The sequence below is a fragment of the Ciconia boyciana genome, chromosome 10 (genome assembly GCF_034638445.1).
Source record: "Ciconia boyciana chromosome 10, ASM3463844v1, whole genome shotgun sequence".
Classification (NCBI taxonomy): Eukaryota; Metazoa; Chordata; class Aves; order Ciconiiformes; family Ciconiidae; genus Ciconia; species Ciconia boyciana.
The window spans coordinates 32,107,564-32,128,296 of record NC_132943.1 but is presented as its reverse complement, the minus strand read 5'-3'; the positions used below and the strand labels follow the sequence as shown (position 1 = coordinate 32,128,296).

Here is a 20,733-nt window from a genome sequence, read left to right as displayed (position 1 = left end):
AATCCTCTGGTATTTAGCACGAAAGCAGCAAACAGGGTCCTGCAGAAGTTACTAGAGAGATCAAGATACTAGGTGGAGGCAATTCTAAAGCCAACTACAGATCATAGTAACAGATTTTATTCCTGCTATATTGTCCTAAGGTTAGTTTGAAATGCCTTCAAGTTAGTTTGAAATGCCTTGAAATCCTGGAGGACCCCTCCACAGGAGCTAAGAGCTCAGACCCCTGGAGGGGAAAGCACCAGGGCTTCAGAAAGAGGAAACCTCTCTAAAACACAAAGCCCACCAGAGAGCACAATGGCAATAGCCGTTAAGGTGAGGACAGCCCCGCGTGTGTTGAGCGTGTGTGGCAGTGACCCGGCATCCCCAGCAGGTTAACCAGGGACGGTGGCTGTTGCTGCACCTGCCCGGGGGGACAGCACAGCCAGCCCCGTCCTGCCTGCCAGCAGCCAGCCCCGCGTGGGGCTGGGGACAGCGACTCCCCGCCTGTGCCTGCGCGCGAGGAGACGCAATGCGAATGACAGAATACGAGAAGATAATGCTGAGGATGCTGTCAACGCGCCTTACTGACTCCTGTCAAAATATTTTACCTAGTAGCTTTATAACCCATCATTTTCGAGCTACAACTCAGCATTTTGACACCATTTTGACAGGCACCTTGCAATACCTAAAAGATAGCTTGATCAATGTTAAAAATGTTCGGTACGAGAAGTAGCCAAAACTGTATTTTTCCCAACAGCGACTAGAGCAAGCTGAACAGCCAGGTTCATTACTGGCCCATGCGGGGTTTTTTCGGTATTGCTTTTTTGTGTAACAACTTGTAAGCCATTGACAACTTCTACCGTGCACTCTAAACCCCATATATAATATCATAAGCCGTTGTTTGTCTTACTCTCCACTGTGTCTTCTGCCTTCACCCCCCCAAAAAAGGCAAGATTTGATTATCTCCGCTGCATCAGCCAAGACAGCAACACCAGCTGTTCTCATTGTGCAGCCTCTTCCTCACGGCCTACATGTTAATAACCTGATCATTCCATTTTCTCCTTCAACTGCCGGCTGCAGCACAGCGAAGAGACAAAAACCCAGGCCCATCTGCAGCAGCTGTAGGCACTGAACTGTGAAGCCACCAGGGATTTATAAACTAATCTGTAACACAACACTGCCTTGTTTTTACAAGTGAGAGGCCACATTTGTGCAGACCTGATCTTTTCTTGCAATAAACTAGGAGGGCGGCGGGGGGGGGGGGGGCAAGGATGAAAACAAGATATCTAATCATTTACTTAGGGGGAAAAAAAAATCTGTATTATATTTTTGAGGTATTTTGACTGGTATTTGGGTAATCTCTCAGCCAGGTGATGTCTGCATTTTAATGTGATTTGGCCACATCCCTTGCCCTCAGTTCTCCTCTTTCCCTTTCCTCCGCTCAGAAATCCCCCCGAACTTTCTCTCTTTTAGAGAAAAGACAGGAAGAAAATCTCCCACCTCCACAGTGTTTTCTCAGGGGTTCCTCCATACAAAGGAAATAGTTTTTGAAACGGAAAATAAACCATCTGTGGAAAAACTAAGCTCCTGTTTCTCCCTGTTTTCAGTGATCTGAATAAGTCTCCAACTGAACTCTTTCAAATGTTTCAAGCAGGTATGTTTAACATCTCCCGAGGGATGCTGCGGCATGAAGACCAATCGTTTAACAGAGAATGCACACAAAACCCTGCACCTGGTGGAGCCGGAGCCTGGCGCAGGGCTGGCCCGGGGGAGGACGGCTCCTGGGGCTCTCCCGAGGGCAGCGGGGCACTGCGTGGTGCCCGGCTCCGGCAGAGCCCCGGCACGGCTCGGCACGGCCACCTCCCCTTCCCAAAGCTGGACCGGCTAGCCCGACGGGGACTGCTGCATTTTGATTTATCTGTCCCGCTATAATCAGCACTCATTACAATCACTTAGAGCAACACTACAGGCCTCATTATGGACTAGGCACTCGCTGCCATTAGTCTTTAAGAAGGATAGCGCTCAATTTGCCTGGCAACATGCGAGGTCCTGACCTTGGAGCTATTAGGGAAAAGATTAGACTGCAGTGTGACCATGTGTGCAGACATGAGCAAACCAAATTAATTTCTGGCAAAGGGAGGCACCAGGCAAAGACCCCGCCATCCCGAGGACACCTGAGAACTTCTCCATTCCCCAAAGGAGCTAAGCTAATGGCACGTTTAAAGGAGCCTGGTTATGAAGGTGAAGCACATCCGTGGTATTTAGAGAGATATTAATCCAGTTTCCCCACAAAGTATTTGCTTGGCTGATCAGATTAAGGGATCTAGCCTTCAACAGCACACCCCCACCACAGCAGGCCCCAAGAAATCTGTGATACTTCACAGCCTCAGACATATTGCACCATGTGTACCCAGCTGCTACAATAATTAGCTTATGAATGTATCAGCTGGTTCTGTGATTTTTATAAATAATAACTAACCTACAGAGCAGAAAGATTTTCATGAGCCTAATATTAGCAAGAAATTGCAAGGTGCGCCTAACTCTGAATTGTCATTGTGCTAAATGCCCTGTCTTCTCTCACGTTGTGCGGGACTGGATCTCCCCCAATGCCATTTATAAATATTTATTTTTGCATCGGCAACGGCAATGTATTTGTGGCAGCTTTCTTCACAACAGCCATCATTCGCTCACCCCCACACATACACACGCGTACCCACTGTGTGCATGTGTACACTTATCTGCATCAAATCTGTCCTTTCATTGCTCTTTTCCTATCCTTCCCTTTATTTATTCAAGCATTCATTCTCTCGCCCATCCATTCAAGACCCTATCTATCCATCTATGGGGCTGCTTATTAGGCGATAGCTTTGGCTAATATGTGAGAAAACACAGCGCTGCAGCTTACTCACACATTCTTTATGATTGCAAGTAACCGCCTTCCCCATGCACAGATGAAAAGTCTGCATCGGATTTTTTTAATTATTTATTTAAATAATCTTAGCACGCCATCCAAGAAAGTTTCGCAGTACCAAGCAAAAAAAAAAAAAAAAGTGTAAATGTCAAATAAAACAGTGACAGATGACAGTATTCTCTATTGAATAGCACCGTTTCTTCGTGCATGTTCAATGAGAACTCATGAATTATTAATACGCAAATCTCCTTTTTCTGTTAAAAATCTCAACTTGGGGTTTTTTGGTCGCAATTTTTTTTATTTTCTTTTATTTATTTCTTTGGGTCTGTGTATGTTACACAGAGCTTTCCAGGAGAATTATTTCCTTTAAGAAATGCTAACATACAGAAATTCTTGGAGCTACAGCCATTCACAGTGAATTTTCATCTATAGCTACATTTATTGGCATGAAGAAGGAAAAGTGAAGAAGGAGACGCTATCTCACCACCTTTTCCCCCAGTCATCCACAACATCTGAGCTCACTGCATTACAAGTAAATCCAACTTCTGTGAACGTATTCTGAAAATGTAACAAATAACATATCCTTCCCCAGATCCGTGATACGCTGTGTTTCTGCTCCTGCCTCCTCTGCACATCGCAAGTCTCGTTCCACTGCACAAACAGCCCCCTTGACTGCCACAGAGTTACCAGGAGAGTTTGATACGCGCCAGTGTCAATATGGGTGGCAGAATCTGGCCCTTAATGTCAGCTTCTAAGGGTCTTAAATGGGAATGTCTTCCATTAAAAATAAGAGGAGGGAAACCAGCACAATTAAAGGATGCTTTTGGCTCTACAGTCAGGCACACCCAGTGCTTGTGGTTACAAGGAATTCTGCTCAGAACTTCCTTCATTTCACCCCAAAACTTCTAGAAGCATCAAGAATGCAGCCCAATTTAGCTCATTACAGAGAGCTGCAGAGAAGTGCTGGCCTCTATTTTTGTTGTTCTCATGAGACAAGATAAACATTTTCTAAGCATTTTATTTGATAAAACAAATAATATCATATTAATGTCCTATTTTTAACCTCTCTCTCTGTCTCCTAATCAAATACATTTCCACATAGCTAAGCAAACAACAACAAAAATCTGCAGGAAGCCAGCCATTTCCATTGTGCTTTTATGCTGTTAAAGAAACAGTGTGCTTACTACACCAAAGCATTAGCCTTGGCGCACTTGAACCCCCTTGAGGGACAGTTAGCTGGTGCAGCAATCGCGAGCCATATTCTCTGTCATTTATCCCTGAGCTCTTTTCAGCAGCTTGACCCTTTCACTTTTGCTAGACTTACCCTGGAGCAGGGGAGGCTGCTCCGGCAGCCAGAGGTACCAGGCTACAATATGGTCAGGTTTTCCAGTGCTCAATGAAGGTATGCACAAATATCCTGACCCCCAAAACTGCTTCCTGCAGATCTGCTGACTTGCAGTCAGCCAAGGACTAAAAGGACAAGAAGGCATGCGGGAAGAGTTCAGGCTCAGTCATGCTGGGGCTACCAGCCAGCGCTTACACTTCGAGCAGCATCTCTACTGAGAGCCATCACAGGAGCTGGCAGTTGGGTGACCACGATGACTTAGTCACAGGCAGCCTGTCTGCTCAGGCTGGACCACGAGGCACTTTGAGCCTGGGTAAAACTGCAATTAAACTGACCTTGTGCTTCCCTGCAGTTACACTGAAATTATTAATAATAATACAGCTAGTTTTCTGTGCTGACATTTTCTAAGGTCTCCAGTGAAAGCATGAGTAGGCAAATGAAGAGGTTTTAGTAAGAGTGATTCAGGAATAAATCTCAAAAATAAATGTAAAAGGCCATTTCCTCACCCACATCATCAGTGCAGAAAATGTCAACATATGTGACAAAAGGAAAAAAAAGCAGCAATGATCGACGCAACTCTTGAAAGATTAGGAAAGAAATGCTGCGTTCCACAGAGAAAGCTCCTTTCTACATGGGATCACAGGAGTCCTCTGGACAAACTTCCTCAGCCTCTCTTCCCTCCGCTCAGTTTGGGACTCTCTGCAGTGCGAAATGAGCCAGATAATATTCAGCTCTTGTTCCTTAGTCGCCAAACTCTCTTTCCATGAATCCAATAAGTGTCTATTAAAATAAATAAATCCCCTAATGATTCAAGATAACCTAATCAAGAAAGCTGAAATGGATAAAAGACTAACTGTAATGGAGAGTTCTGTCATGGCTTCAATGAATTCTTGATGAGGGCCGGGGGAGGGGGACTGAACCTGAGAAGCTTACTTGGAGCATTTTGATACAGTTCAAGGTTAATCACTCAATAGCCTGGATTTTCTGAAATGCTCGGTACTTTTCCTCCCCCCAAAATTTAAGGCAAAATGCAAAGCACTTTCATGAGGGCCAGTTCCTTGCTAGCCTTACAAAACACGCAACAATACAAAAAAATGAATGAGGTACATGAGCCCTGATGTATCTTAGATTCACGGGACCATCAAGTCTGCTTACAGGTCTTGGCCTCAGAGGGAAGGATGCTGTGCACTGAGGATATTTCCAGCATCCCAAGTTCAAACTAGCTTCTCCCCACACTGGAGAGAAAGTGTGGGCTTGTGGTTAGGGCAAGCAGCCTGCTATCAGCTCCCAGGTCCGCCAAGGACTTCCTGAGCAAAGCCCCAGCTCCACATCTGTCCCTGCTTTGCTCAGCTGCCGAGAGGCTAACACACTGCTGCAGATGCTGTCCTGGGTGGGGCTCATACTGTGACTGCATATAGAAGTCTGCAAAAAAGAAGCTAATGTCCAAAGGTACTTCACAGAAATTTTAAGTTCAGTCAAGGCGAGAAATGTCTTTCTGTACTTCCTCCATATGTAACAAGAACATCAAAATATCAGCACAACAGATATACCCCAGCTGTAGACATTCACAACATCACAAAGGCACCAAGATGCTACAGCAGTAAGAAGTGTCCTATATGCTTACACTACATACGCTACACATCTTCACCACCAGCTGTTTTTTCTAGCTGTTGTTCATCACCACTGGAAGCTAATTAGTTTAAGGGCACAGAAAATACCTATTATAAACTAAAAGGGGGAGAGAAGGCATCCCATCATATCAAATGAATACAAGGGAATCTAAGCTGGGAAGGAAGGAGAGGGAAGGGCAAAATAAGAGGTTTCTAGAGCTAACCCTACCCCAGAGTGACACTGCTCATCCCTCTCGCAGTACCTCTATTTTCTTCTCGGAGCATGGGCAGGAGGTAAGGGCATGGGCAGGTGGCCATGGTGCTGAGACCCATCTAGCGTGGGCTCCTACTGGGAGGCTAACACCCACCTTGGCCAGAGAACGGGCTCCCAGACAATCCTGGCAATGAGGCAGGGATCTTAACATGAAAAGGAAAAGTCAGAGGAAAGGTGAGGAACTGTCATAGTGATTTCCATCCATAGCCCTGGGTTTCTCTTAACCTGAAGGGCCTCAACTGAAGGGCTTTTCTGCCCTGAGCCTCCACCCCCCCACTCCCCAACCCCCATCAAGTTTATTTTTCGCTTGTTCATTTTTAAACAGGGCAAAGATATGAACCAGAGACTGAGCTTTGCCAGCTTAATGTTTTTTCAAATGTTGCTCCACGGAGTCTCTCTTGCTTTACTGTGGTGCAACTGGAACAAATTCCAGTCCCTCGAGGAAGAAGTTCAGTTTCAAGGGTTTACTTTTTGTTTTCACTGGACTGGTGAAGGTCAAATCCTTCCATCTGTCCTGCCCAGGGCAGATCCCCAGCAGCATGTGCCCCGCTTCCCCATGCTGCCCCAGCCTGATTAAGGAGAGTCTCTTGCCCTGGGAGAACTGTGGGAAGTTCAGTCTCCATGTTCATACAAACTTTACCCTCCTCAGACTGTCAACTCCAGCCAGCTATGCCCACTATTTATTTTGATAGTGACTGTTTATTATGAACAGAACTATATTCCTAAACTCATTTCACACAGACTAAGAAAAAAATGTCTGCTGAGCACAGCACAGCCTCTGCTAGGACTCTCACTAGCAGAGGTCAGAGGGGTGATGCTGCTGCACAGTATTACAGAAGCGCTGGCACATGGTCACAGGGGAAATGGTTTTCCTGAAGTTGTACTACAGAGCAGTTGCAGAACTGGATGTAGAAGCCAGTTTTCAAGACTGACAATCCAAACCTGAAGCAACCCAAGGTGAATGTCTCCGCCTGTCCCACTGCCCAGCTCTGGAGACGCACAGGCCACCCGAACCTCTCTGAAACGGCACACCGGAAACCCACCTCCTTGTGAATCAAATATAACCAGGGAAGCCCAAAGCACAGATTGGAAACCAAATCCTGGTGTTCTGGCCACACTCAGGAACACTCCCAACGTGATAATACAGGTCCCAGGTTTGGCCATTTAAAGGACAAAGGGCACTCGCAGGCGGCTTCCCCAGGGAAGCATGCTGTCCAGTGGGTACATCACTAACAGCTGGCAACTAAAATAGGATGACAGCTTTGGAAGCTGTGTTTGGAGGGCACTGAGCCCCTCAGCTCCTGCTGCCTTCAAAAATAAAGGGATGCACAGCACTTCACAAACAAGACTAAAAATGTCTAGATATAAGTTGCAAGGAATAAAATGCATATTAAGGTAAATAAGTGATGAGTAAGTCAATGTCTAAAAGGAATGGCTTGAGATCTTTATAAAGGGGGATTCCCTTAAAGAAGTCTCACCATACTACCTTGGTACCTCCACGAGGCCCGGCTCCTTGCATTTATGTTGACTTGTGAGCTCTGTGATTTGTAACCTTTGTTTCTAGCAGCTGCCCTTCCCTTTAGTTGCTCAACTAAGACTCTGCCATGACTTAAGAATAAAGATGGCTACTTGTTAAATTAGAGGTCAATTAACTCCACCAGTAGATGATGCCGCTTGCAATAACTGTTCTCAGTGGGTACCACTCTTCCTGTACGAAGACAGAAGATGAAGTGAGGCCTCCATTGGCTCTGGATGCTCTCTCGGGTACATGACATACAGCCCTATGTATAAAATGTCAAAACAGCCCTGTCGGAGATTCACTGGCTGCTAAAACTGTGAAGATCTCACAGCACCGTGGATTGCTGTTGACAGAACAGCAGTGCCCAACATAACACATGCCTTGTTAGCAAACTGGAAGCCTCTCAGTAGTCTGGGGTGAGGGAATAATAGAGGCAGCCAACGCAACGCAAGCCAGGCCTGTGGAGAACAGCAAGTGAACGAACCTTGGCGGAGAGTCCAAGCAAACCCTCAGACTAGCTCTTTTTTCCCTTCTTTCAAACTCTCTCTTCTGCAAACATGGGCAGTTTTCAATGAGCGCTTCCCACCATGTAACTCAGCTGCTGAAATCAGCAGCATCCTCACCAGAAATGCTCACAACTGGAACAACTGGCCCGCACAAAGGACTGGGAAAGCCCCACCACTAGTTTTTAGACAAGCTAGACCTAAGGCGACACGCCGACCATCCCATCATGCCAGTGGCTCTCCGCTACACAAGCAACTGTGTCCTTGCTTTTGGCACTCCTCCCGGCCACAGGGCACCCCAAGGCACACCACAGGCACACCAAGCCAGGCCGGGGGGCAGGCATGCAGGTGAGCTTTGGGGAGCGGGAGGCCCCATACCGCTATGGTTCTTGGCTACGGCTTCTCTGTCTCTGCCTTCCAGTGCCCCCATAAACCACTTTCATGCTCCAGCAGAGCGCTATGACATCTCAGCATGGAGAATGCTGGGTCATCCCAGGGAGCCAGTATTGCTTTGGCAGGGCTGTGAAACAAAAGAAACATCAGCCTCAGAAACACTTCTTTATTCGCTGCTGCTGAAGAAACAAAACCTTTATGTGCAGTAACTTTGCTTTAAACGCTAACATTTGTGGATCCTGTTCTTAACCTTTTGCATCTGGCTTTCAAAATCTGCCCTGTTCTTTTTCCACGTGAAAGACGATGGAGCTTATTTTTGTTTTGGTGCTGGTGTGCAATGCTGCCAGAGAAGCGCACTCAAGCTGGCACAGACCGAAGCTGGTGAGCCACCCAAATTATTGTTGGGTGGTTCAGTCCCTCTCTATTTCAAGAAGCCTCTGGGTATAATGACAGGAAGTTTGCAGGCAATTTTAAGCCAAACCTCAGAGAGGCTGGCATTCAGTCTGTGCTAAACACTCCTTATTTAAAAGCTGTCCAGTCCGGATTCTGGGTGGAACTTTGATATCTGCATGGAGTAAAGAATAAGGGGCACGTTTGCAAAATCAATTGTGCAGTTTTTATATTTACTGCACGTTTACCACATATGTCATTTATTACACAGTGGAAAACCGTTAAATGCACAGTAGTTGTGCCAAGTGGCATTATGCTTTTAACAGCTTTATTCGTTTAACAGCTCCAGTTCTCATTATATTTTGCCATGTGGTACATGAGATTTTTATGCATTTAACAGTTTAAGAGGGTTCCATGGTATTTTCCTTTTATGTATTTCATACTGTGCCTGGGATTTTGTTGGGGGGTAGAGGGGTTGCGGACTGTAACCCCTGTACCCTGACAAGAGAAAGCAAAAGGCAAAGAAAATTAATGATTAAATGAAGAAGGAAAAATGAATCAGACCTCCATGTGTCAGGGCACAAATACCTGTAACAAGGACAAGGCTCTCCCATGTGCTTTGATAGCCTTTGATGCTTTGTTTATATGCCTTTCAACCTCTTATTTTACGTCTACTTTAATGACTACAATGTTGTTTCCCTGCACAGAGGAAAAGAAAGTATGTATTTTGCAGAGTGCATGCATTTAGATACTTCTATCCCCCTCTCTCATTGTCACAGACACATTTGTGCATTTTTGTGTGCATATTGATGCCCTCTCCTAACACAACTGAGTAATTTCATCCAGGATCAGAAGCAGCCCTTTTCACTGAGTAAACAATTCCTTCCAACGGTCTCCAATCCATTTGCTGCCCTTCCTACAAAAAATTCTGTCTGTCCTCCTTTCCACAAAATCCCTTCTGGTGCATTATATTTTTTTAAAGAGTTGGATGAAATTTTTAAATTAATGGATTCTCTTCAAGAATTTCACCCCGACCTAGGTTTGCCCACATGTATTTTTTACACCCAAGGTGGAAATTAATCCAGGAGAACTCACTGCAGTGCCCTCTCATGCCTTTTTGTAAAAATGATTGGATCTGATGTGAATTATTCACATGGCAATACCGTATGCAGCACATACAACATGCAAAAAAAAAGGAAACACCTGCCTAATATGTGGTTTCCCATTGCCTTCCCTCAGTTAATCACTTAAGAAAACCATTTCTTTACCTGCCAAATGAGAAAGATACCATCATTTTGAAAGGTCCTTGTCCCACTAGCAGAGGTGTAAGTTATATACCACAAGTGGGAAAAGATATGTGTGTTTGTACAAAAGGGGAGAAAAAGCTTGGCTGTGAGCTGATCCTTTCCTCAGCCTATTTTAAAAGGGAAAAGGAAACCACTTAAGCAGGCAAAAGCCAAAAACACGACAGGTTCCCCAGAGATGAAGATTATTATTATTGTAGGAACAGATGTATTTTTATTGGTGGGAGGAGGAGATGGGTCTAGTTCCAACCCAGAGTTTGCTTTAAAAACAAAACCCCCAAAAGCCCCGCAACAACAAAATCCCCTCTACCACTCACCTGACTTTTATTGGCAGCCACTTTGGCAAACAGAGCTTGAGATACCTTGGCCCTTTTCATCTCCTGTTGGATCTCGTCATAAATGGCAGCTGTGATGTTGACGTTGGCGCCGTCCGCCTTAATGGGGAGGTCTGTTGTTGGTGTCGAGGTTTTGGCCTACCAAGAGACCATGAAAATAATAATTAAAAAAGTGCTGCTTTCAGCCCAGCCATCTGTGCAGAAATTATCAAAGGATTTCAGTCAGCTGATGCCAAACTGCATTAGCTACAGAGGGACACTTCCTGTCCATTATTCTAATCAGGTTAATTGTGATTGGAAATAATTGCAGTGCATTCCTATAGGACATGCAAGGCCCTGTCAACTCTCCCCCTCTCCCTCTCCCAGCATGTTTATTGAGCAGCTCAACAACAGGATAGGTAGCCGGGGCACTCGGCTGCAGGCAGCCGCTGAAGTTGGCTTTGCCAGCTAGCTACTGCGGCAGAGGCACCAGCCTCTACCTTCTCCCCCCTCTCTAAAAGTGGCCTACACCTTGGAGGAAGAGCCAATTCTCCCAGAAAAAATGAGTAAATGGGTAGAGGTCTCTAAATAATAAATTATTACTCAATTTAATGCACTCCCTCAAGTCTCCCTCATCCTTTATTAAAACTATATGTATGTCATTTGAGTATGTATGGTTTCCCAGCCTTATCATCATTATGCTAGCCAGACAGTCACCTAATTTCACCTAGGAAATCAGTGGAAATGAAAAAAAAAAAATCATTTCATAAAGCTGGGCTTTGGCATGCCTTTGATGTGCTGCCCTCATTCTCCTAAACTCATATTGAGATTTTGTGTATTCCGCTGCACTCCTTTTAATTGAATGATTTCCCATCAGCTTCTGTGACAAATGAAGGACAATAACGGACGCTGCCAGTAACTTTCCCCGGGCTGGACTACCCCTACAAGGCTTCTATCAATACAGTTCAGCAGGCTGCTACAAGACTTTTATTTTAAAGCCCCTCGGCCGTGGCGATCTCCAGAACGCGCTGGCAGGCGAGGGAGCGAGGGCGGTGCGATGCTTGCTGAGCGCTCCCGGCACCAGCAGCCCCTTGGAGAGACAGATCTCATTTGCTTTCCTGAGCTCAAAGAGGAGAGATACCAGGGCTGATCACTGTACCCCTTTACACCTTTTAAGGGAAATACGTAGATATAAAAATCTCTGTTTTCTCTTGAGACGTAAAGGTCTTAGGAAACCAAACAGCCTAGGTGGCAAAGCTCACACTCCCCAATAGACCCAAACCTCCCATAAACCCTGGTGACATTCTGATATTTGGCCCAATTATAAACCTCTTCAGCTGGTTCCTGGGTTTGTGCCAGAGTTGAAGCCTGCTAGAGTACATCTAATGTTAATTTTTAACCAGGCAGACATGCCCAAATGCCCATTTGTTAATGGGAAGGTTAACTAGGCAAAACCAAACCTTCTGAACTTCTCCTTCTGTTTTGCTGTCCTCCAAATCTTCCCCTCCCTAATGTCTTTTTTGTACCAAAGGCAACATTAATAACGGAGCCAAAATCCAATCAAGACAACAATCTAGACTAATCACTCTTCCTACTGCATCCAGATAAAGCTTTAACCAACCTGTATCTTCTCCCTTTCCTACCCCCCAAGCTCAGTAGGCACTCCTCTGGGCTTGTTCCCTGCCTGTCGTAGGCAGGACCCACGTAGAAAGGGCCTAAGGTTCTCCTGCTCCCATTAAGGCTAGGCCCCCGCGTTCAGGCGAGGGCAGCTGGACGGCAGCTGGGGCAGACTGCAGCCGCCCGTGCTAAACCCACCGCCATCCACAGGCCACGAACACATGCAGGGTACAGCCCGACGGATGGACCCACAGGGACACCGAGCTCTGAAATTCAATGTTCACAGATAGGTGAGTGTTAGGGCAATTGTGGGAAACATAAGAAAACAACAAGAGGACTGTCCAGGACTGTCAGGACTCATTTAATAGAGCTTAATTTTACCAAAGGCCCTGCAGTGCTTTGATGGGTATAAAAAAAAGCCTTCCCAGTGGCTGGAGCCTTTGGCTAGCACAGCAGCTGAGGTCACCATGGCCTCAAAGGCCGTTACGGAGGCCTGAGATCCTGGGAAGAACAAAATTAGCATGTAAAAGAAAGATTTAAAATACAGCTCCATCCTGCATGGCTCTCCTACACTGCTAGCTCCACAGCCACAGCTCCGTCAGAAAAAAGCCTGCCCTACACACCCTGAAAGCTGGGCCACTTTTTATTTAATCACCAAAATAGGTAGGGCAAGTACCAAACCAAAATATCACAGTCACTAAAATAAAGTACTTTATGTCAGAGGCCTAGATTCAAAACTGGTCTTGATATTAAGACGGAGTTTGCCATTATTGAAATGTCTCATTGCAAACAGTGGGGAAAAAAGGAAAAGAAGTGTTTGCAACCACAGTGCCAGAGCGCTGAAACCCAGCCGTTACTGCTGGTCTTCCACGTGCACGCAATAACCCCTAACATCTCAGAGCTTCTTCCCCACGGCGCTCGAACCTCTTTGCTGGATCAATCTGCCGTTCTCACCTTGGGGTGAGAGTCCCAGGTCCTGAGCAGGGGACACCCCGTGAGGGGGGCAAGGGGCTGGCTCAGAGTTGGGGAGAGCCGAGCCGGGTTACTCTGCGTGCCCTTACACCTGCCTGGGCAACTGCCCCAGCACCAGCACTTCCACAGGTATCTGCCAGTGCTCTCCTACCCAGCGCACTCAAGCATCATTCCTGGAAGTATTGCTGCAGGAGATCAGTATCTATGGAAACCACGTTTCCAAATGCCATTCCATCAACTTCGCCGGCACCCTAACACAATTCCTGAAAGGACGGTACAGCTCCTACCGCCGCTGCCCCAAAGCACCCCGCGCCGGGGTAGGCAACATACCTGCCTGGGGAGGCGATGCTGCCGGCAATCGCTGCGCTGCACGCGAGGATGGCATTTGTCTCGTCAGAACTAATACCAGGCATATGGGGAAGCGCAGTAGCCGTGCTGCCTGCCCGGGAGCTGGGAAGCAGCCTCATTTGCAGAGGTGTCCAAGTTGTCAAAACAGCACCTGTGCTGACTGGTGCTGGCCCTCTGAGGGCTGGGGAAATGTTATCCAGCGGGCACAAGGCGCGCACTGGGTACACAAACCTTTGTGTGTTGCTTTTGCTGATTAAAAACCTCACAATATTCTACTGGATTCTTCAAGTTGAAATAAGGCAAGGATGCTTTATAATTCTAGAGTATGGTTTTCTAGCAACGCTTAGCTCTTCAAAAGGCCAGCAAAATTTCCATTATTTTAAATAATGTTCTAGCTGTGGCTAGAACATGGGAAAAATGTCATATTTCAACAGAGGAATGAGATGGGGCAACAGATCCAATTTTTGTTCTCACTGGACTGCATCTAACCCTTCCATTTCCTTCTGTTATTCGATTTTAGTTGTGAAATCTATTGCAATAAATATAAGTAGGAATAAGCTAATTCTTTCATGAATAAATATAAATGCAGAAAGTGGATACACTACTTAAACATTAAAATAGTTCCCTTTATAATTTTATTTTCACTGAAAGGTAACTAAAAAAGGTAAGAGCTATACAATGAGTTTCCCATGTAATAAAACTTCAGCATCAAATTCGGGTTGGCAGGATACGCTTGCTTTCAGTGAAAACAGTTCTTTATGGCATGTATTGTGAAGTGCACCCAAATGCCAGGGTTAAACTGAACAAGCTCAACAGTTTCTACAAAATCAACGTACCTTCCTTAAGGATGATCAGTTTGCATGTAAAACTACCTCCCCCCAATGTTTACTTATTTTTAGCAGCTGTGGCCACAGAATTCAATATTAGAAGTGCTCAGTAATACTATTAAAAGCACGGCTAACACAGCCCGAGACTTTGCAGACGACATGACTGCGAAAGCACTGAAGCAGGAGGGTTATACAGGCCCATTTAATAAAGATCAAGAGAAGTGCTAGAACTGACCCGTCATGTCTGCACAGTTAGAAATTTCAAACTCAAGTTAGGCAAATGTCATGACAGGAGTTAATCATCACCTCTGTACAAGCACCCCCGCTTTTTCAGAGCATACGTCTGGGACTGCAAGCAGTCTGATAAAAGAAGGGATGACTATTACAGTGTAGTATGTGGATATTCTTTCTCAGTGCAAAGGAACAACCTACCCGGGGAAGTGGGCGGCAACAGCACGTTAATAAACACGTGCAGTTAAGTCCATGAGATGACAGCTGGTTTGGAGCTGTAAAGCATCATCTTCCTTCCCAGCACCCTGCCCATCTCTGCTTTCTGTACCTCAAATCATTACTCGTGTAAACCTCTAACTCAAGGACTGTGATTTTCTGTGCAGAATACGGAGCGCACCGACTTCTAGCAATGTCTATCTAATTCACTGTCGACCTCTGTTCACTACACTCTTTTTATTGCAACATATATGAACCTCTCCACAAGCCCAGAAATTTCCTCTGTTTTCTGCAGAATGTAATGGACACGGATAAAAAGTTATGTGCACTGTCTTTCTATAATATATTCTATAATAGCCCTTTAGTGGACATACATCAACTGCCTGTACGTAATGCCCACACGCACTCTTTCAGGCACTAATGTTACATACTTTTCTGCATTTATGGCATTGATTAAAGCTAGAACCATCATCACAATGTCTTGCTGAAATCCACTAAACGTCTCTTAACAGCCACTCCAAAACCTTACAAAAGGATTTCCCCAACTCATCTGGGCAAGGGGAGCAACAGACAGGGGGAGGAGAGGAACTCCTTCCCTGGACTAATCCACACAACAGACAGGTAACGAGGGATCGCATCTTACCTGGGGGGTTCTGGAGGAGCTTGGGCTGCTGGCAGCTGAAGACACCATGCTCACATTGGGGTTCATACTTCTCTCTCTCTCGTCCTGATAGATACGATCCCGCTCCGAGTCAGGCAAGTTGAGGAAATTCTGCATTGCCCTTAAGTTTACCAGGAGGGACTGGGAAGCTGTCCTAGGGTCTTCTTCTTTACGCAGGATCTCTGACAACAAGCCCTGGTTCAAAAAATTAAAAAAAAAGAAAAAAAAGAAAAAAAAAGCCCAGTCGTGTTGGTTTTGTTTTTTTTTTTAATTTGTTTAGTGTAACCAGCTGGGTTGCAATACTGAGAACCTACAGCAGAATCTCATGGGCTCTCCCAGAGGGGATATTTTGTAGGAAAGTGTTTGTCTTCTGGGGGCTGGGGTTTATTTTGGGACTGTCCTATTCTGGCACTGTAATAAGCTTCTGAGTATGGAGATGCTGGAGAGGAAGGTAGGTGCATTGGGTAGAAGAAATTGCAGTTACCACCAGGTGCTTGCTGCAAATATTTTAGGAGCTGTTAGATCTCTCTCTCTCTCTCTCTTTTTACTTGAAGCTGGGAACACTTGGCAATCCTGTTCATCTTTGACAAATCTGCCAAGGTTGGTAAATTTAGTTTCGACATTTAAACAGTGCAGGAGGTTTATAAAGAAAAACGTTTGGCTGGTTTTTGATGTTACAGTCCGTTCATTTTGGTTTGGACAGTCGTTTCTGAGCGGAGAAAAATGGAGCAATAATAAAGCCTTAGAACCTAGCTTTAGGGATTTAACCTGTTCTTTCATGCCTCATTTTAAAATACCACAGGCTTCACACTGCAACCATGAATGAACACCATATTCATCTAGTTTTCACAAAAGCCATTATTCCAGGAGGTAACCAGCACAGCATTTCCAAAAAAAAGGGAAAAAAAAAGAGTTGGAGAGATGAAAATGTCATTAAAAGAGGCTTAAATCTAATGACGGGATTAAATTTATGCATAACTGTATGGACTTAACAGTTCACATATTATCTAGAAGTTAAAGGCACAACACACAAGCCTGGATGAGGGCCTACAGAAACTACTGGGACACAGCGTGTGCCACCAGCTTCCCCCAGGCACCCCCCTGCATCCGACACGTCACAAATTGAGTATTTCAGTCCACAAAGCAGTAACAGCAATTTCCTGAACTATAGATGTTTAAATGTACTGGTGTGCAAAGAAGCAGAGGGATCATTTCTGCCCATCGAGACTACTTATATCATAAATGGCGGTCAGAGGCTCGTTATTTTAAAAGTCTATTCTGCCAATGTTGCCCTGAGCAGTCCGATACCCTTTCCTCTTCCCACCTGCCACGACCCAGAGGCTCTCCCCACCGCTGCTCCCAGGAACGCCGGCCGCAGAAGCCGTCTGGAATCCCAGTGGGAGCTCGGAAGGCTCACCTCAACCTACTGCTGTGAGAGGAGCGACGTTCAGCAACCCCGTGCGAAGGGACACCGCCGTGCCCCAGACACGATTTAGCTGTCGCTGTTGACACGAGCATTTCGCAGTAACTTTACAGCCATGACCGAGGCAAGCTGCCTCATGAGTATAGTCAAGGCTTACTCCTTTCTTGTAAGAAAAATGTTACTAGAAAACAACCATATAGTCAAAACCCTGTAATATTTAGTCTTAGTTTATTTTCTTCCGTATCAGAGTCTCCTCCAAAAAGCCTTGCTAAAACACTGCCACTACAATTGGCCAATTAACCAAACACCAACATTTTTAGTATATATTGATCTTATTTACTGGACTTCCTGACAAAACCAACAGGCCAGCAAACAACGTATCTGTATCTGCATTTATCTGCTGTTAAACACCTACATTAAAACACATACACGAAAGCTCTACTTCAGCAGTGTTTACACCAGAATTGCTCAAAACAAGCTCCACACACAACCTGAAGGTAGGCTGCGCACAGCTCCATCTTTTCAGCTCCTCATCTACATAATCAACCTAAGAGATTCCCAATTACATTTGCCTGCAATTATCAGAGTAGTTACCAGAAGGACTGGAGCTGGGAATGGGGCCATGGTGGGACTCTCCAGTCAGAAATGGGATTGGAGAGAGAAGCCAACTGGTGAAAAAGATCTACGCTGGGGAAATGTTTGAAGAAGGTGTAGTGCTGGGCTGGCCCTGGGCTGGCCTCTGGTATTCTCTGCGACCTCAACACAACTGCATGCTCATACTTGGCTTCTTCCTCAGGGTTTACCACCCCTCAGAGAAGCTAGGGACATTCTGAAAAGCTTTCCAAAGTTTGCCAGGCTCACAGGCTGAGGGAGATTAACCAAAAAAGGACATTACAGAAGCTTGAAGGCATGACTTGAATGATTCCAAGATCGATACATCAAGTGCCTATTACAATTTTCCCTTAAAGTCAGTGGAAAATTCATAGAATCATAGAATAGTTAGGGTTGGAAATGCAGTAAATAAATGAAATATCAGATCCGCAGATTCTCTAAATTCTTAATTTCCTGGGTCTTTTAAAGGATACATAACTTCTTTTTGTTAAAGAAAAGATCAACTTCAAAAATTAATGGGTTTAGCTTGAAAGAAGGGTACCTGAAAGCTACTGGAGCTGACTCTAAGACAGCTTTTTCTCCCCCCATCTTAGCCTGGCTAAATTTATGGTCCAATTTAAAAAATGGAGAGCAGAAACATATGTGAAAGCATGCCAGCAATTACTTTTCAGTGCAGTCATTGACTCCTTATGTAAATCAGAGGCTTACAGGTACAAGTGGCTTGGCCGTGGTACTAAGAGGTATCTCACTGCCTGAGATACCCACTCTTGTGCTTGGAGGCTCTGATTCATCACCAGAAACAGCTTATCATGGGGTAGATTCAGTGGTTTTGAACCCTAGCCTACGCCTCTTGTTTCCACAAAGATCTCATCTCTGCTACAGGGACGTAGCCGTATTTTGCACGGCTGCTCAACCACCAGGCTGTACAGCCGCCGGGAGCCTCACCTCCTCATGCAGGCACCTGCTCCAGGGAGAGGGACCAGCTCCGTCCCCCGGCGCCGCGACAGAGGCAGCCCCTGGCAGAGGCCGAGCCCCGCTCCCCCGTGCCCTGCTCCAGGCCCGCAGGTAGAAAACCTGGTTGCCAAGAGGGTTTTTCTGCGGCTCCTCCAAGTGCTTTGGCAGCTTAGGAACCATGTAAACAGCAGGACGGATAATAAGAAAACTGACTCAGAGGGAAAAATCTCATGTCCTCCTGCAACTGAAGATAAACAACGCTGGTAAACAACAGTGGCTAGATAGCTGAGTGATAGGGTAGGACAATAAAATAAAGTATCTTGAGAGCAATAACGTTTACAATAATATAGTTCTGAGCTACTGAAGTATACACAAACTAACCAGTGAGCAACATTATGAAAAATAAAGTGATATTAAATAATCTGTTCAGCCTTTTTGTCACCTGCAACAAATTAGGCTTTCAATATGCAAAACATCTTCCTTCCAGAAAAACAAATGATCATGATTTCATTTAATTGTAATTTAATGAGGCATAATGTATTTTTTAAAGTGATATACACCAGGTGTGTGGTGAGGAAACTGGCCCTGCCAGACAAACCCTACTGTTTCTATTTTTGAGAAAACCCTAAAGCCAGCCAGGGACTGTTTTCATTTCTGCAAATTATGTTTCTGCTGGAGAGGGTGAGGGAGGGAAACCCACACCATTCGTACATTTGTTATAAAATTCCATTGGCTAAATTAGCTCATTCCGACTTACTTACATCTCACATATTAAAAAAAAAAAAAAAACAAAACTGGCAATTTGCAGAGTAACCAACTCTGCAAACCTAAAAGAAGATCTTCGGGGACTAGAAAGTCTCAAACTGATTTTAAATAGCCAAACAGATCTTCTATACTGAACACAGCTCTCAGGATATATTTTAGGACATGTAGCTTGATAGTATCTTTGCTTTTCCACTCCTGTGCACCATTTTTAAACCAGTTGCTGAAGAGGCAACTGATGAAAAGTTTAATGTTCACACAGGCTGTGCCCACAAACGAGGTGTGTGCTCACCCCAAGACAAGGACTCTGTGCACGCATGGTTTGGTTTACCCTTCGAATTTGCACCATTTTTAAAATTACACACTGGATCCATAATTGACTTTAAAAAGCTAATAACTAGTGGTGGAGAAAGGAGCACATGTCCAATTAAAATAAAAAAGTCATTGGGTCTATTTAAGGTAGGATTAATTTTGACAGTGTTTTTTCAAACTAGCTGAAATGCAGTCCTTCAAGCCAGCAAAGTCACCGTTGTGGGGGTTTGCTTTGCACTCATTCTGTGAAACCCCATTTGTGAACTCATTTCTTTTATTTTTACTAACTACAGGATTTCCAGGACAAACAACCCAAACCTCATGGGCGAGAAATCTTTTTTTAAGCATCTTCTGAAAGACGATGCAGTACAACGTAGAGAGAATGTTATTCAGACTGACTCCTACATCCAAAGGACCAACTGACCCGCCATCAAGGCCAACCCAAAGGCTTGACCAAAGCCCACAGAAGGCGAGCGAAGCCTTTCTGCCTTCTTCCCAAAGGGCTTTGGCTCAGGCCTGGGAAGGGTGTAAATGAGATCTCAGTGGGACGGCAGACGGCACTACCAGTGACTGAACACAGGACAGTTTTGCAACCAGAGATTTCAAAAGCAATCTGCATGGGGGTGAGGAGGTCATGCTGGAGTGCAGCCCAGATACCGATGTCCTGGGGACAGAGGAGGATGAGGGCCGTCAGGCAGCAGGAAACTTGGGAGCACTGACCAGGACCTCACACGCGTTAGGTCTGATGACTTGGATGGGAGCTGTGCTCCCCCTCGTACAGACCTAAGCAATGCGTCTACAAGAACAGGCACTAAGGTTAAAAATGTTCAAAACAGGCTTCGGACAATCAAAACGTGGGCCAAAGCAAAAACTTAAATAAACTCAACTAATGTGCTAAACCTCAGTTTTTATGTTCTGTATAAGGAGATTACATATATGAAGGACTAAAAAAGCATAAACACTTTTTTCATACTTTCAGTTTATTTGTGCCTCTCCATACTTCAGCTATTGCCAAAAGCAACAGAGAAAATGCTGAAATACTAGAAAAATATTGCTCCTGTAGTACTTAAAGCCCCAAGTACTTTAAGCCCAGTACTTGTAACTGCCAGTCTCAATAGAAAAGCTATTCTGCTTCCCATCAGGTATAGATGCGACCCTGATCAGGATCAGAAAATGTAGGGATTTATTAAAATTCAACATCTGAATCTTAAAGGTCAGTGATGTAAACCTGTCTGCTCTCAGCATCCTAGTTCAGC

General features: G+C 45.1%; 1 protein-coding gene across 2 annotated transcripts in view; it reads right to left on the bottom strand.

Annotated features, from left to right (window-relative positions):
* SATB2 (SATB homeobox 2) overlaps nucleotides 1–20,733 on the bottom strand; it is a 134,571-nt gene that overhangs the window by 26,642 nt on the left and 87,196 nt on the right. For both annotated transcript variants that reach the window (XM_072874513.1, XM_072874514.1), the window contains exons 8-9: nucleotides 15,397–15,609; nucleotides 10,546–10,701 (exon numbers count right to left, since the gene is read on the bottom strand). In XM_072874513.1, the coding sequence (XP_072730614.1) occupies nucleotides 10,546–10,701; nucleotides 15,397–15,609 (369 nt within the window). The remainder of the gene's footprint in view (nucleotides 1–10,545; nucleotides 10,702–15,396; nucleotides 15,610–20,733) is intronic.